Below are 18,251 nucleotides of genomic sequence, written 5' to 3'. Positions count from 1 at the left end.
GAAAAACAAACGGCACAAAATTTAACTAAAATTAACAAATGTTTTGCACATTTACACATGTACGTTCCTAATAACCACCAGGAATGTAGTCTAATTGCCTGCTGCTGTTTAAATGTCGTCTCTTCAGTGCCTCTTGAACACTGTCGACCAAGGAATGACTCACTTCATCACTTATTCGGCCGCACGAATTGCTGCAGTGGTCAATTTTTTTCACGTAGTTCTGCCACGTCTTGTGGAGTCCGCGGTTGGAAATGCTCATCACTGAATAAATATAATTAAGTGCTGCCTGCTGGTTCCCAATGCACTGCATAGCACGCGCTGCCAACATATTTACAACGAACAGGTTCACCGTCTGATGGCCACTTATGCACGGCGAGCTCCACGCGGACGCGATGTGTCCGCAGTTGGTACATGAGAGCGTAAGTTGCACAGCAAGGCTGTATTCTCGCTCACATTTCTTGAACTCAACGTTGCCGCTATCACACGCTGCGCACTCAAAAGCTGGTTTTGCAGATCCAAATTGACGATCGTGTATGCCGTCTCGTCAAGCGCACTGTCGACCACGCCGCTGTCTCAGTTAAAACAATCCGATTTCCGCTTCGTCGCTGCCATTGATGCGTGTTCCTGAAGTTTTACTTCGGTTCGAATCCTGTTCTGCTCCACATCGGAAGGCTGCGGCATCGCCGTGTCATGGCGGATGCGGCCGCTGTCGGCTTCGCGAGCTGGCGCACACGCTGGACCCATGCCGTTGTTGCCAACTTCCACTCGATGTAGCCTCTACATCGCCCTCGCCGCATCTTGGGGAAGTGTGGCGACCTTTAACATTGCCAACCATCGATTTCTTGCTTTTTGCCGAATTTGTTCAGCATATGAAACTTTTTCGCTGACCCGTGCAGTGTTGTTTCTCAGTCGCTGCACGCAGTTTTTCAAAATGTTGTCTCAGTGCGACGGCGGCGCGGGCCGGCTCGCTTAGCAGACGACACTAGCCAGCTCCGCCAATCGGGTGGCGCGGTCTTCTCATGTGGGCTCGTTCAGCCAATAGGAAACAAATAATCTGCTTTTCTTTATTGGTTTATTTTGCACCAACCAATGGTCGAAACTGAGCAGCGGTGGCGGGAAACTTAAGCAGGAAGGCGGCTCTTTCAAACGAGACCGAGATGGCAGCGATAGGCAGCCTGAAATGGCAGCTGCGCGATGGGAAGAAAGGGCCGTTTTGGTGTTCATTTTGGCTGGAATTTAGCCAGAACTCATTGCGCAAATTATTATTTCGCCTAAAATACTGACTCTAGAAACGAGAAACTTCGCAGATAGGTAGATAAATAGTTGTAGATTTCGAAAATAACACTTCTAAATTCTTGATTTTTTTTGCTACTTTTTTGGTTTTTAAGAATTGTGTCCCCCCTTAAGAATTACTGTAGAACCTAAGAGAAACAATGGTTTTATTATATGGAGCCCTGCTTACTATTTAAGTGAACTGGAATTGTTCCATGTATGCGCTATAGGCTACTGTAATTCCACTGTCAGGTGGTGCAATGTTTTACTTCCATGAAATTGAACTTCATTTAATTAAATGTTTTGGTTATTCCCACAAAATGTGAATTAAGCTTTTAGAGTATTGCATTGTGTCCCTTCCAGGGTGAAGCACTTGCAAATGCTTTTTCATGGAAACAGATGCTGCAAGGAGCAGCTGTATGTATTAGTGAACAGGCTAGTCTAACTGTATGATGGCAGAATGAAGAAAAAAGCCGGTGGCATTGTGCATAATAAATCTTCCGTGTTGCTGAAAAACGATAGAAAAGAAAGTAAAGAATGCATGCAATATGCACTGTTGAAATGAAGGGGCAGGTAGTAATAGAGGCTTATTGGCTATGTGAGTACTAAAGGGAAAGTGCTTTAGAAGGCCAGGACATTGTAGTAAATGACTAACTTTCTTGGCGAGTAGCCTGTTGAGAGATCAGCGAAGGAAGGTGCAGCAAAGACACCTCACAGAAAAAAAAAAAAAAATTGTTTTTCAGATTGAAGCCAATGGGGGCCGCCTTGACCGGGTGGACGTGCAGGAAGTGCTGCTGGAGATGCGCAAGTACCGCATGGGTCTGATCCAGACACCAGACCAGCTGCGCTTCTCCTACCTGGCCATCCTGGAGGGCGCTCGGGCCTTGTCCTGCTGCCAGCAGGTAGGCGCCACCTTGTGTGTCTTGCCAAGGCATCGGAGACCAATTGGATGGGTTTTTCTCTTCCAGAAGGATGCCCACCCCACAGCTGATGAGCGGGTGCTAAGTCGAAGCCCTGAGCGCAATGGGATAACTGAGGAGAGCTCAGAATCTGAAGCAACCGACTCTTCAGATGACGAGGATGACGGTGATGATGAGGACACTATGGGTGGTGGGAAAGATGCCAGTGAGAATGGTGAAGGCAGCAGCCGGCTCCCTATGGGAGCTGGCGACTCTCCACCGCCGCTGCCACCTCGGCTCAAACGTTCCTCTGAGGAGAATTCCAACAGTTCGAGTGAAGCCAAGGATCTTCTAGCAGGTGAACCGGGTGCAAAGGAGACATCTCCAAGGAAAAGGTACGCATCATCTCCACATTTCACATCTGGCACTTTTGAATGGTTTCTAAGTGACAAAGGAGACCGACTCAGGTAGCAACTGTGTTCATTTTGAATTGGAGCATGGTTGCTATTTGCTGCTTAAGCATTTGTGCTGCAAGAAATTTATTACCTATTCTGTAGTGAACAATCTAGTTAGAGGAATAGCCCTTCACCTCTGCAGCACCCCTGTGCTTGAAGGATAGTCTACTTGTTCATATTTTATGTAGACAGACATACAGTAGAGTCTATACTTCTCTTCTTGCACTGGAGTACATTGAACGAATTTGGAACCTGCAGTTTTGCAGGTTCTACTTTTAATAATACAGTGCATGGTGCTTAACTTATGCATTTTCATCTTTGCAATTTTCTGATCCTTTCAACGAGACTTGCTAGATGAGTGCCCCCCATTCAGTAGTAAATTGCCATGTATTTGTTGATTATTCTTGCAGACTTCGTAGAAAGGATTCATCCTTAGAGAATTATGCATTATGTCTTGGTTTGAGCATCCTTGGCAATGTTGAGCCATATCTGAAAAAATGCATGAAAATGCATTTATTTGGATAGTAGTGTTTTTCAAGTAGTTTAAGTGTTGCTTTGCACTATAAAACACGTTGGTAGAACTATTGTAAAGGAACAGCATGCATTCATAAATGTGATGCACACATCCATCTCGGTCCAATCCATCTTGCGCAAGGGGAGAAATAGGAGAAATATGTAGTGTGAATAAAATGCGGTCATATAGTGTGTGTTTTTGTGTAAGCCTGTAAGGACTTCATGTGTGGTTTTTTTTTTAGTACACCTTGTGGTTTTTGAAGGTTGCCTCCTCAGACATGATTGTGCCGCTGCAATAGTGGGATAGTCCGTGACATGTTGTGCTCTGTGTTATATTTGTGCTCTCTTGGCATGGCATAGGATGTACGTGAGGGTTTGTAACCCAATAATTAGCCAAGTGTTCTTTTGCAATGACTCTGAATTCCTTAATGCCACAAAGCCCAATGTATCATTTCTGATATGCTGAATTAGATGCCTAAAGGCTCTAATTTAGGTGCTGGAAACCCAATGTAGAGCTCGTACTAGTGTTTTTAACATGCTGGAGGGAATTTTCAGTTGAGGTTAATTCAGTAAATCGATTACCAGTGGAGTAATTACTCTACTTATTAAGTTTGGCTGAATTATTATTACTTCTTTCGTACCAGTATAATCATGGCCAGAAATAAAATGTGAACAAGTTGTTCAAAGGGGCCCTGAAACACTTTTTGTGGAAGTCGAGAAATGCATTTGAAGGGAAAATAGACTACTTCAGAAATACCTTGCAGCCAAAAGTGCTTCCATGCGTTCAGCAGAAGCGAACTTATTGGCAATGGAAGATCGCCTTTGATCCCCTTCGTGGTGCTCCCACTCCTCTTTCAGTGCCTTGCACTGTGAAGGTTATGGCGCAGCATAGTGGGCCTACAATGGTCTGCCTACTGAAGGTCACATGGTGTGCTGTTCAAATTTGATTTTGGATGTTCACATAGATGCCACTACTACCGATTTTAGCATCTACGATGCCTTTACTGTGCTACAGTGTACTAGATAGCTACGTGCGGCTGTATTTTCTCGCATCGAGTGGCATGAGGAGTGCATTTCTTTTTACGCTTATCTGTAAGGCAATCGCACAATTTTTGAGGGTTAAACAAAGCTTCTCATACATGCGCTCTTGCAAGTGTATTGACTATGTGCACATCAGCTGAGAAGTAGCCACATCCAAATTGCGCATTTGAAGCTCACTATGAAGTGATGTCTGCCAAGGTGTCCAGCTAGAAGTTGCCAATAGTGAGCACACGCTGACAATCGTACGTGTGGTCTGACCTTAAGTTTTGTGTGGTTCGAGGCTAGTTGAGCGTTCAGAACTACTCTAAATTAGCGAGGCCTGACGGCTACGACACTGATAAGCAGCGTGGCCAAAATTTCATTCCTACGCGGGTGGGCACGGCTGAGCAGGAGCAGACAATATTCAGCTGCTTCCAGAAGTAATCAATTCTTATCGAAACGCAGGTTTTTGCTTGCTTCAGCCAGTTTAGTAAGCTGCGTCAATAAATATAGTAACAGTAGGCAGAAGCACACTGATTCATACATCCTTCTTACTTTATATCAGCTGTCAGCCAATAGCAGCCGTCTATTGGCTGATACTCACACTCATACCCATGTCCACTCACACTCACCAGTACATGCTGAAGTTTACACTCGCATCTACTCACTCTCACATTTACTGACTCACATTCATACTCACATCCACTCACATTCACCAGCACTTGCTAATGTTTACACTCGCGCCTGCTCACCCTCACAGGTACTCACTCATGTTTATACTTGCATTTACTCACTTTCACCGGCCCTCGCTAACGTTTTCACTTGTGCCTACGGACCCTCACAGTTAGTCACTCGCATATATCGCGTCCACTCACACTCAACGGCACATGCTAATGTTTACACTCATGTCTACTCACCCTCGCAGGTACTCGCGTCCACTCGTGCTGATCGGCACTCGTTCAGACTTGCAGGTACTCACGCGTGTTCATGCTTTCATCCACTCACTTTCACCGGCACTCGCTAATGTTTCCTTTTGTGCCTGCGTGAGTACGTGAGGGACTACCCTCACAGGACTACCCACCCGCCTTACACCCTCTACGCACCCACCCGCCTTACACCCTGTCCTCTTTAGAAGAACCCCACCTATATACCGGGTGTCCCAGCTAACTTGAACCAAGGGTTTAAAAATGAAATATTGGGGTCAGGAGAGTGAAACTACCTGCATATTGGTGACAGGCATTTGGCGCACCACAGGAAATTTTTTGTATTGCAATTACTTAACTAGTAATTAAAATAATTTTTTTAAAATTTTTAATATTGACTTTAGACACTAAGTGTGATTCGCAAAGTTGGAGAGCACTTTCAGAAACCCCCATTCCATTATTCGCCATAAAGAAAACCTTACGTGTACCTCTTTTTTCGAGCTCGAAAGAAAGCCCGCGAAATACAAAAAAAACCACGTGACGAGCGCATTCGCGCGCCGCGATCGTGCTGCTCTCAACCGTGCTTTCAGTGAACGAAATCAGCTCCGGTATTCATTCGGCGGCCCCGTTTCAGAGGCAGGCCGATATCTTGGTGGTGGTTTCTTCGGCCGTGTCAGCCAGTTCGCGCGTGACGGTGTAAATTGCAGCGAGTGCGCTGCGCTTTGCAGTCGCGATAAAGACTGCCAAGCTCGAAGTTTTCAAATGAGAGGAGTTTTATTTGCCAGTTGCAAAGAAAATAAAAGTGGCGGTTTATGGCTTGGCTGTGCGGCGATGACAGCCGTGGCATGCGGTTGTCCTGACTCCATTTCATTTCGGTTTCTTACCAATTATAAAAAGTGCTCGAATAGGTCACCTTGTGCGACGATACAGCTCTGGCATCTTGTAACCAAATCAGCCGTTGCATTTCGTATGACAGCCTCAGGCATGTTTAAACAGACTTCCGTTATTTTGTCTTTAAGGTCTTGCGGTGTGGAAGTTGGTGTGCTGTACACCTTGTCCTTGATATGACCCCACAAAAAGTAGTCCAGAGGTGTCATATCAGGAGACCTGGCTGGCCAGTTCACGGGACCTAGTCGTCCTATCCATTTCTGCGGGAACGCTGCGTCGAGCCAGGTCCGAGCCTTGGCGCTGCTGTGCGCGGGGGCGCCATCGTGTTGAAACCACACATTTGTGGCCCTGGCGAGCGGTAGATCCGAAAGGAAGTCGTCAACGGGTCCTCTGAGGATATCATTGGTGTAGCGATCTGCTGTCAGCGTCTGGTCGAAAAACACAGGCCCGATCAAACTACCGTCGAAAAGTCCACACCAAACACTAAATGACCACTGGTACTGGTGCTGCGTCTGTAAAACCCAGTAGGGATTTGAATCGCTCCAGTAATGAGCATTGTGCAGGTTCACCTGTGAATTGCGCGAAAAACTAGCTTCGTCACTCCATATCACTTTGTTCAAAAAATCCGGGTCGTCCTGCATCTTTATCAGAATCCAATTAGCAAAATCGGTCCTGTTTTGGAAGTCCCGTGGCAACAGATTTTGATGAAGCTGTACGTGGTACGGATGCAGGCGGTGTTTGCGCAGTATTCGCCAAACTGATGACCTGGAGACTCCGGTATCCTCGCTCATGCTGCGCACGCTTGCTTGGGGTTCCAGAGCGAACAGCGATAAAATATGCGTCTCGAAGTCCTCGTCAAAAACAGGTGCTCTGTGTCGTGTGGACGTAAAACTGCCCATCCGTCGCAGCGTCTCGAAGGCACGCAGGATCGTTACTGAACTTGGCCGCCTGCCTGGGTGCCATTGTTGCATAAGGTCTGCAGCGCGCCTTCTGTTCCCATGACATGCACCTAGAGCCAGAACCATGTCTGCTTTCTCTTCATTTGTAAACGGCATGTCTGCAGTGCTAGTAATCACTACACCAAAGATTCAGTCTCGCATGAGAGTGGCATAAGAAGAGCACACGACAAACTGTGCTTCACCGCTGCTTCCAGCTTTCAAAATCCTCATTAGGAAACTGCAACACACAGCCGCCAACACCTCGCGGCGAAACATTATTCCCTGTATTTCTCTTTTGCTTCTGAGTGACAAAGCAGACTCGCCATCTCAGTATCTTATCAGATTGGGACTAAGTCGTCATCGCCGGGTGCCAACTAGCTGACGCGGACGAAAAACCCCCGCCAAGATATCGGCCTGCCGCTGCAACGGGGCCGTCGAATAAAGGCCGGAGCTGATTTCGTTCACTGAAAGCACGGTTGAGAGCAGCACGATCGCGGCGCGCGAATGCGCTCGTCACGTGGTTTTTTTTGTATTTCGCGGGCTTTCTTTCGAGCTCGAAAAAAGAGGTACACGTAAGGTTTTCTTTATGGCGAATAATGGAATGGGGTTTTCTGAAAGTGCTCTCCAACTTTGCGAATCACACTTAGTGTCTAAAGTCAATATTAAAAATTTTAAAAAAATTATTTTAATTACTAGTTAAGTAATTGCGATACAAAAAATTTCCTGTGGTGCGCCAAATGCCTGTCACCAATATGCAGGTAGTTTCACTCTCCTGACCCCAATATTTCATTTTTAAACCCTTGGTTCAAGTTAGCTGGGACACCCGGTATACTGTGGCGAGGAAAGCATACGTTGCCATGAAGAAGACAAAGTCCACTTGTCGAAACGTTGGCTCCTGCTTTCACCTTGTTCTCGTTTTGCTCATCATCGTCTTGAATTTCCATCTTCCGCATTCCCCGTGTTTACCCTCACAGGTAGTCACTCACGTACACACTCAAAACCGTTCAAACTTGTCCCAGTACTCAGTCGCGTTCGCATTCACGTCTACACACTTTCACAGGTACTCGCTCACGTTCACACTCGTGTCAGCTCATGCTCACCAGCACTTCCTCACTCACATTCACAATGTGTGCATGAGTGTACTCATGAGTGAGTGTGCTGTCCTGTGGGCCTCACTCTTATCTTCATCGTAAACACTGCTGGTACATTTTCTTGCCTAATGTGCAGCACTAATGGTTCTAAAAAAACATTGCTCGGGCAAACAATAAATTTTTGCCACCAAATTTGTTCTTTTGTGAGGAAACATATCTCTGCTGTCCTCAACAAAACAACCCATAACTGCATACTGTACTATACAGTCGAACACCTCTACAACGAATGCCTCTACAACAAATGCCTCTACAACGAAATGACTTGTATAACGGAGTATTTCGCATGTCCTGGCGGAATTCCTATCTTTCATGTGTATTCTGAATGCCTTTAGAGCGAAGACCACTACAACGAATTTGCCTGTACAACGAAGAAATTTAGATGTCCTCAACGGCTGATTTGCTCCTTTACAATGAACTCGTGTAGCGGTTCCGTATTTGCCATTAGCCACCATTGAGCTGCAGAGAGCATAGGGAGTGCCAGTCGGCACCGCAGCAAATACTGCATGGAGAATCCGCGCTCTGCAGTTTCCGTGGCAACCGCCCGACATGCACTAAAAAAATGTGTGCAGGGGGCCGAACAACCAAATATTTTGATGACCGGCACTAGAGTTGCCTGCCGGCAGAAAGAAAAACTATTGGGCGCAAGGACTTACGGAGTCGCCATCTGTCGGAAGCACTCCCCGTTGCGTAGTACGAGGGATAATACGGCGCGCTCCTCGTAGGTTTGGCTTACGGCGCTCAATGAGAACACCACGCGGCAGTCCTTCTGGAGATTTCTGTAAGTACTCTCAAAACGAGGGAAGTTCTTTATTGTCGAAATAATCTTGGGCAAGCTGAAAGCACAGAATTGTTTACAGACACTATATCTTTACCAAATATGTACAGTGAACGCCACTGCTCGCGGTCGCCGCAATGGAGTCTCCCAAACCGGCTTCTTGCGTGAAAAGTAGGCAAACGGTGAGAGCAAACTGCCATATTTACTCGCATAATGATCACACTCGCATAATAATCACACCGCTGAATTTTGTCGTCAAAATTAGATTTTTTTTCTTTCCCGTGTAATGTTTGCACCCTGAACTTGTCGCAGTGATATGTTGTGTGCCAAGTCTAGCTAATGATCGTGCTTACCATCTGTCGAATGCTACGTGAACGACTCTTGAAGACATATCAAGTGGTCTGCATGTGCAGCACCCAACATTCTTAAGCAGATGCCCCATTTCATTCCTTTCATCACTTTCCGCACTTTCATGAAAAAAAAAAAGCTACTTCCAAACTTGCTTCGGCTTGATTATTTGTAGGTTTCATAATGGTTTTGGTCAACAACAACATAAAGGGCACCTTTCAATTCTTCTCGACTGTACTTGTGGGCATGCAACAAATCGCGAGCGGCAACGATAGTGGCCACGTTTACACCGATACGTTAGAAGTGTACCCTATCCATACGCCGACGCTTGTAACGCAGCTAAGATATTCGTCGACCCTTAGCGGAAACGTGCCGTATTAGGCTAGCAGTGAAGACAAATGCCGCAGTTTCTGCAGCATGCCCGCCATGTGTTTCTATGTCACTGGCAGCTAAGCGCGCCCATCTCTTTTTCTGTCCCCTCAAAGTGGACATGGCAATGTTATTGTCGCAAACTTGCCGATATTAACGATATTATTCATTACTGATACGGAAGAAACTGTTTCAATACACGTAATGTACTTGTGAGAAGAAAAATAATTGTTTCGGTGCGTTTGGCTTGCTCCGCTGGCCGCCATTTTTGTTTTGGTGTCCTGCACTGACAGCGGCAGCTGCCTGCTTGTCATCCCGCAGCAAATGTGGTATGAAAAAAAGAAAATGTTTCTTTTCGTGGGAAATTTAACCTGCATAATGATCGTACCCCTGAATTAGCGTCAATTTTCTTGACAAAAAAGTGCGATCATTATGCGAGTAAACACGGTATGTGAAATACGTTCTTATAGTGGGCTATCTGTATAACCAAATGGAACATAACAGAATGAAGCCTCAATGCAGCGATAGCACGGGTTCGCAGCGACTGACTGCCCGTGTCTGCATGCATGTCCGCGTGCAATGTTTTGCTTTCGCTGCAAGCGCATTTTTGCACCATGCTGTGAGCTTTAGGCCACAGAATATGAGCATTTGACAGTACACAAGCAACCATTGTTGCGTGGATGCTATCAGAGCTGTTCAAAAATCATTTCAATATAGAGACTTCAATGCCTACGGCGACTGTGATGTGCCGTCGCGACGATTCAATCTTTTTTTTTTTTCTAAATTCTTGGACTTTTCAATATTATTTCTCAAGTTGCGTCGCAGTTTATATTTATTGGTTTTCTCGGCATGCGATTTCCTGCTGCTTCTTTTTCGTAATCCAATGCATTGATTCATAACATGACCATGTGCCATGCCTTTTTTTGATGCACTTCTTACCGCTCCCTTTCCATTCCAGTGAACTTGCCAGAATCTAGCATTAACAAGCTCATAGATAAAATAAAGTGTCATGACATTAGCCAGGGAGCGGGCGCGGGCGAGTGTCCCAGTGCGCGTTTTCGGCTACTCACCGAACATCGCAGTCCCGACGACGTAGCAGAAATCTTCCTTGTGTCTGTGCTTGCTGCACAACCGAGTTGCAGCCGATGGCTATTTGCTGGTTCTAAGTTTCGCGAGCCAAGCTTCACTCAGCTTCTTGTCCTGCGGCTGCGTGTTAATAAGGCTGACACCAGGCTCCGTTGCGTAGGTCTGACAGTGCGGCACCGAGCAGTAGCCTACCATGCAGCACGCATCAAAAAGCAGCCTCTACCTATTGTAGTGCTTTCAAATGCTGTCAAGCAGATACCCAAGGCAGGAAAACTTCACCACTTAACCAGAATCACAGCGCAGGTGGGACTTTAAGCTTTCGTTTTCAGCTCGCTGCGGTGCTTCCGAAGCAGCCTACGCGGCCGCTGTGTCCACATGATCCCTCATGCCCCATCACGGCGACGGTGGTGCCAGCTTCTTCAGTGGTGGAGCTCGCCCCCAATAGGCGCAAGGATCTCCGCGCACCTGCTTGGTGGCATAGTGAGCTGTTGGCTGTGGGAAACTGTAGATTGTAGTGAGCTGTAGACGTGGAAACCAACACTGGCGATCTTTATGAACAACACACGCAAACACGCTGACAAATCCGGCGTTTGAGGCGCGCCATTTTGCACTTATCAAATTGGGAGCTGACCGAATGACAAAACTTCAGTGAGTGCTTGCCGGCACTTCCCTTTTCCCTGCACTGAGTAGGATTATGCGCTGTTTCTGCGCATGCGTTTACGTGCTGGCTAACTGAGTTGAGCACACATGGTTTTAGCCATCTTCTCTTTGTTCCTTGGTGCATTTAGAGCAGTGTTTGGTGCAACGTTTCAGGATCGCCATGATGAATGTAAGCAGTGCGTTAACATCGAAGCATCGACAGTTCTCTCTTGACGAAAAGTTTCAAATTGTCAGTGCTGTAGTGAGTGGCCGTAAAAAGATCTTTGCAGACCAGTATGGGATAAGTGCATCGACACTGTCAACATTCCTTAAAGACAAGGACAAGTTAGAAGTGCAAGTGACAGAAGGTGAGACGGACCCGTTGCGGAAGAAGATTCGAGCCGTCACTATTGATGATGTTGATGCCGCCATGTACATTGGGTTTGCAGACATGCGCGCGAAAAGGGTTCAGGGAGTTTGCTTGTGCGTTCGGTGCTGGAGACGTTCAAGGCAACCAGCGGATGGCTGAGGAGTTTCAAACAACGCCATGGCATAGTTTTTAAAACCGTATTGGGAGAAGCCGATGCGTCGAGCGATCTTGCCGACAGCTGGTGCGAGTCGGAGCTGCTCAAGGTGCTGCAGGAAGGAGCACAGACCAGCAGACATCTTTAATGCTGACGAAACAGCCCTTTATGAGCTGTTCCCTAAGAAAACACCTTGCAAGAAGACAGATTGTTGCAAAGGTGGCAAGAAGTCAAAGCAACGCTTGACAGTGCTGTTTTGTAACGCTGCGGGTACAGAGAAGCTAAAGCCACTTGTGGTCGGATGGTCTGCGAAACCGTGGTGCTTCAACGGCATGTGTAGCCTTCCGGATGGCTATGGCCAACAAGAAAGCCTGGATGATGGCGGACTTGTTTCTAGCCTAGCTTTTGCAAGTGGAGAAAATGATGCAGCTGCAGAACTGCAAGATTGCCCTTGTTGACAACTGTGCCGCACACGACAAGCCCCCGGTGCTAGAGCATGTGAATGTAATTTTTTGGCACTGAATTGCACTTCCCTGTTGCAGCTGTTAGATCAAGGCATAATAAAGTCTGCCAAGGCACACTACTGCACAAGAATGCTGCAGAGAATTTCGCTAAACTTGGAACACAAGGTTGAGCTGCCAACAAAAATAAACGTTCGCCAAGCCATTGAAATGATAACGATTGCTTGGTGGAGTGTGCCGCCTGATGTCGTTCGTAATTGCTGGCAGAAGGCTGGATTTGCTACAGCTGAAGACAGCGCTAGCGATGAACCTGACGACCGCACCAATGACGGCGACTGTTCCAGTCTTGCTGCAGACCTCCACAAATCTCTCAACTCGTACGCTGCCTCTTGCAACGCAGCAGCAGGAGTGATGGCTGACAAATATGTCGTGGTTGACGAAGACGTGATGATCTGCTCGGAACTGACGACTGCTGACATCGTCAAAGCCATCAAGGACGCAAAAGAGTCGAAGGCTGACAAAGATAGCAGTGATGAAGAGCCTGCAGGTGAAATGAGAATATTGACGATAAACAAGGAAATAGCAGCATTCGTGCTCTGTAGATGTATCTTGTGTCACTCCTGAGTTTTGCAGTGGAGCATGTTGTGAACCTTGATGTAATAAGGTCGGCTGCAGTTGCACATTGCATCGAACGAAGTGTCCAGAAGAAAATTACCGACTTCTTTCATTAAGTATCTTTAATTCATGTTAAATAAAGGTTTTCTTTTTCTGAATGTGCTCAGCTTGCTCTATTGCGTGTGATACAGTGCATGACCTTTATAACGAAGGTATTTAGAGGCCCCGAGCTTTTTCTTGTAAAGCCGTTTGACTGTATACGATACAGCAATTGATGCTTGTCTCGCAGAACCACCTGAATGAATTTCTTTATGGAAACATCACAATAGGCTAATAAAGGGTAATCAAATACCCCAATATTCTTGTGCACTGATTTCAAGCTTATAAATTTTAGAAGTAACCTGTTCAGGGTGTCTACTAACCGGGAAAACCGGGAATTCTCAGGGAATTTTAAGTCTGGAAAAACTCAGGGAAAACTCAGGGAATTTGTGCTTCTATCAGGGAAAATTAGCTGTAACTTTATTGAAAGGGAACGAAAGTCGTGTTAATGCTGGCTCCAGTAACAGAGGAATCGCAACGAATCGTCATTGACGCCGTGTCATCGGCACGATGTATTGCCAGAATAGTTAAAGACCGGTTTTCTAGACGCCCGATTTTTCGGACATGCCCGATAATTTGCACGGTTTTGCGGCACCACCACGTACTCCATATAGTCAATGTATATTGCTCTACTGCAGGTCTGAAATGGCATTAATCAAAGCCGCCACCGCCGCTATTTTGATTATCTCGCCGCCTCGAACCGGCACTCTCGCGGGCAGATCCGCTGGCAGCCGTAACCACGACCGCGGCAACGTTAGGCCTAGCTGCTTCTATGTTCGCTATTAAGCTTCTTGCCGTGCGGTGCCGTGTTTCTCATTGAAATAATTCGCCGCTATCACCAATGGCACCGACTCCGCCTTTTTAATCCTCGCGATTGGCTTTGAAGCTCGCAGAGCACAGCGTGTTGCGTAATGCCAGTCTCCGAACGTTAGCTTCGCCTCAGTACACTATTGTTAGGCGGTGAAGCATAACAAGCGTGGGAAGGGGGCAATTGTCACGGGACACAGTATGTATTCCTTAATTACACATGCGTGCACCGCGTCTCCTGTCACAGTACAAGACCTGATATGCCTAATAAGCGTACTGGCAGGCCTTCAGAGCTTTTTCAGACGTGCCTGTGGTAATTTTATCCCTTAAAGGCAGTTAAAGACATGCATTAATTTTTTTCAGACTGCCCGTTTTTTTTCTTTTTTTTGCGGCCCCTCGGAAGTCCGAAAAATGAAATGTTGACTGTACAACTGACCAAGGGGATGCTTCAGATGATCCATGTGGTGAAAGCGTGGTAGTAGGAGGATGAGAACAGAAAGAACCGACGCACTGAGGAAATAACGGGAAAGGAAGGGTGCCGCCGCCTTTTTGAAGGAGCTTGAGCTAAAAAAAACTAAGTGTTGGCTGACGCTGAGACACAGGTGTCCCTCATCCAAACCAAAATAAATTGTTTAAGCAGTGAAACCCAACACTGACATGTTGTGTACAGGCTGAGAGTATGTCAGGACAGTTGAGGTTGACTTCCCAGCTGCTGAGAGAGAACCTTAGTTGTGACAAATTTCAGGTCCTCATACAGATGAGCTTGCTATCAGTTGATAGAAATAGCTGATATTAAAAAATATTTACTTATGTATGCATCTCCTTTTCATTCGTATTTGAAAATGTTCGACTCAATTTGGAATGAGCTTTACCATTTCTTTCGCTGTGCATTTTACTAACACCTTCCTTCTGTTTTCTTTTTAAATAAAATAGATATTACTCCTTACTATTCAAACTGGATTAAGTCATTTTTTTTGTTTCAGCATGCTTACTAGAGAGTGACAGCATCGGGCAATGTGATGTCAGCCTGTCTTGACATAAAACAAAGTTCTGGCTCATTCAGGGAATTTCGCAAAGGTGCTCAGGGAAAACCTGGAAAACTCAGGGAATTTGGAAATGTCAACTTGGTAGACACCCTGCCTGTTTATTTGCAAACTTTTTGCACATTGTGTGACTAGTTGCCGTCATACATTTATTTTTCATGGACTATCGCTGTTGCTACAGAAGTAGAGATGCACATTACTTTTAACTATTGGAACATGTCAACAGCAAGGAATGCTTTTTATGCATATATACATAGAACCGAGATGTGTATCTGTTTTTTTTTAGTGTGTTTAGCATTCTTTGGGAACTAACTGCGATTTCGTGTGACTGTCTAACCGTGTTTGTGGGACGTTCCCAAGAGTAGTTCAACCTAACCCAGTGGTAAAGACAGCACGGTGGAAAGGGAGAGTGTTCTCGCAGTCTTTCCTCGTGACATCTAACGTTTTGCCACGCTGACGATGTTTGAAACGCTGTAACCAGACCAGACAAAAGTAGTAGTCGGTGTACGCACAGAATGCCTATGGCATCCATCTGGCATCTGCTCCAGTGCCCTTCTTTGTGCACCAGTGCCATGGCGTGTGCACTGTGGGCGCTACAACTCTCGTTGCATTACGCAGGAGTTTCACGACAAAAACAAACAAAAAAAAGATTGAAGGGCTATAGTTTTTCTATTCAAACTATTTGATTCGAAATTATTCGACTAGATTTGCTATTTACTTTGAATTTATTTTGGACCAGAAATCTGCCATTCGCCCCACTCCAGCTAGAATGGTGGTAGCAAATATGGTTTCACGCACTGTTTCTGCTCATTGTCATCAATCATTGAACATATAATATTGAGGAACACTGGACACGTAATATTCAGGCTAGGAGTAGATTCTGGCATCCTCGAGGACTGTGGTGTTGCCCTATTTTAGTTCCTGTATTCATAAATGATATTGTAGAAGGTATGGTAAAAATAAGGTTGTATGTGCGGACAGAAGAACTTGAATTTGGCCTAGTTGGTGTTTACTGCATATCAAATTAGCTGCTATTAAAGACGAGGACCGGGGAAGGACAGGGTCCTTGTCTTTATTAGCAGTAAATATTAAATGCTGTATATGTGGACGACTGCGCAATATATTCTGAGGTCATGCTGCTACCTGATGTCATTAATTCAGATTTCTATAGGTATTTTTTGATAACCCATAACAAATGTCTGTCCATTTCGAGTAAAACAAATATCTGCCACAACAAAATAAGAAAAAAACTACTTGCCTATGTGCTTCACGTGCAAAAGTGGTCACTTGAAATTTCTTTGTGGTACCATTAACATAGACCTAACGTTGCAGTAACCCAATACTATAAATTTATAGGTCTTTTGGGAACTAATGATCTTAGCTGAACTGAACACATAAACACAGTGCAAATGCCAATTGTAAAGGATTTTTTTTTCAAAGAGTGCTAAAACATTCCCTTTCATTTTCATAGAAATACATACCTAACTCCTTTATATACTCCATTCAATGATCTGTCAAAGATTGAAATTGCCTAAGAGTCAAGTTTTGCAACATGCTGTCACATCATTTATATCTACTTTAGTGTAATGATTCTTTTTCCCACTCTGTTGTCACTCTGCAATGCATTATATTTTGTTTATTGTATTGTAATATATTGTAGTATATATGCAGTATTTTCCTTTGTAACCTAAATTGATCCTGCTAAAATTCCTATGTAGAAATTTCAGTTCTTAAGAAATAATCACTAGACATTTAATAGATGCTCATGATATAACAAAAACAATTAATTTGAGCTGCAGTGCTAGTGTGTAGATGTGGAAGGCCTTACACTTATGATAGTTTCCTATTTAAGACACTTCAAACCATCCTCTGCAGGAAAGCTTTATTTCGGTGCCCCTTGTAACGCATAGGGCTGTTCCAGAATTTTTGTGCTTTGTACAGTTAATAGCTTGTTAGAGGAAAGTTCACAAATTTACAGCATTGGCATTTTCACATGACTCGTATCCTGGCACTGTGCGACTGCTCTCGTTGCATTTTCCTCCTGTGTGGAAGACAGGCTGTAGTAATTGTGTGGCATGCCAGCATTTCAGAACAAGTGGTGCTTTCTTTTAGCACTCTGGCTATTAGTCAGGCGCTTTGTATTTTGTACATGACAGCTTCCATCGTACTGATTTGGAGCTTCTCTGTCCCATTGACTCGCTGTGCAAGCTGGTTTCCTTGTGTGAAATTTGTGTAGCTGTTGACACATTTTTGTTCTTTTTAAAAATTTTTAAGCTTTTTTAATTGGGCAGGGAACTTTTGTGCTGCTGAGCGAGCCATTTTTTTTCTTCTGCTTACATTGATGCATACTTTGTGCATGATAATGAGTCCGAGCTTATGTCCATGAACAACCTTATTTTGAGAAGCACGCTAATTGGGAATCTGGCTTCAGGCCTTGCAAGAGGACACTGCCAGCGTCTATATGCAGTGAGTGTCGCCTATGGGGGGCCTCCTAGCGGTGGATTTTGGAATTCGAGACGGGAGGAGTGGCATGGCTGTCCAGCAATAGCAGCAAGGTTGGCAGGGGTACGGGGGCGGCGATTTTCTGTTAGTGCGCTTAAAATATAATTATTCATGTGGTGACAGTGCCCAGAAAGGAAAGGCACTACATGATGGCGGATATGTTTCTGATGTCGCTGCGATATTGGATGATCCAGTCACTGTTCTGGGGGCAAGCGCTTCGCCTTGCAATTATATGGACACTCGGAGGGAATTTTCACCGTCGCATTGCTATGGTGCTCCCTATGAAGTCCAAGTGCGATAATATCCTATCACACCTTACTCGTCATAAGCTGCAAGTGTGAGGGGAAGTGTGTAAGGGGTGAGCTGAGAAGGATGTTGGCTCGATGCGCATTGTCTTCTTGCGTGCGCAAGGAACGGGGAGAGATTGGAGGCAGGTGAATGGGGGCAAGTGAGTGTGTCTCCTCCTCTACCCCAGCCGTGCATCGCCACGCCATGTCTTGGAGCTACCATATTTTCCCAGTATCAGTCACATCTTTGTATAAGCCGCACTCCCACTTTTTGTGAGGTTCTAAAAAAAAAAAATGGTATATAACTTTATAAGACACACTTATGTTAACATGGTTGGAATAAGGAAATGACGTGCACATGTAGAGTGCTCAGTGATTAAATCGTGATACTTCGACTCCATGGCAGTTGGAACTTTTTGCACCACCGGTGAGGGCTGGGTGAACAGCACTGGGCCACATGCAGTCACAATATATTACAATGGCTTTCACTTTCTTATACAAAAATGCAACAGCTTGGTGTCCCCAGCACCCACCAGTGGCATAATAACTGCCAACAGCCACACGCTTCGAGTATCGCGTCTCAATGGCTGATCGCTGTACACTCGTCATGAAATGCTGACTTTATCTATTTCAGGGC

General features: G+C 45.4%; 1 protein-coding gene across 3 annotated transcripts in view; it reads left to right on the top strand.

Moving 5' to 3' along the window:
• The window catches only part of LOC135902984 (tyrosine-protein phosphatase non-receptor type 2-like), a 109,135-nt gene that overhangs the window by 37,240 nt on the left and 53,644 nt on the right, over nucleotides 1-18,251 (top strand). For 2 of the 3 annotated variants that reach the window (XM_065433315.2, XM_065433313.2), the window contains exons 7-8: nucleotides 2,016-2,174; nucleotides 2,241-2,566. In XM_065433315.2, the coding sequence (XP_065289387.1) occupies nucleotides 2,016-2,174; nucleotides 2,241-2,566 (485 nt within the window). The remainder of the gene's footprint in view (nucleotides 1-2,015; nucleotides 2,175-2,240; nucleotides 2,567-18,251) is intronic. The other variant, XM_065433314.2, reaches the window with a different exon arrangement.

The sequence above is a fragment of the Dermacentor albipictus genome, chromosome 1 (genome assembly GCF_038994185.2).
Source record: "Dermacentor albipictus isolate Rhodes 1998 colony chromosome 1, USDA_Dalb.pri_finalv2, whole genome shotgun sequence".
In the NCBI taxonomy this organism is placed as follows: Eukaryota; Metazoa; Arthropoda; class Arachnida; order Ixodida; family Ixodidae; genus Dermacentor; species Dermacentor albipictus.
Note: the sequence above shows the minus strand (reverse complement) of the source record. Positions and strands in the feature narration are given on the sequence as shown.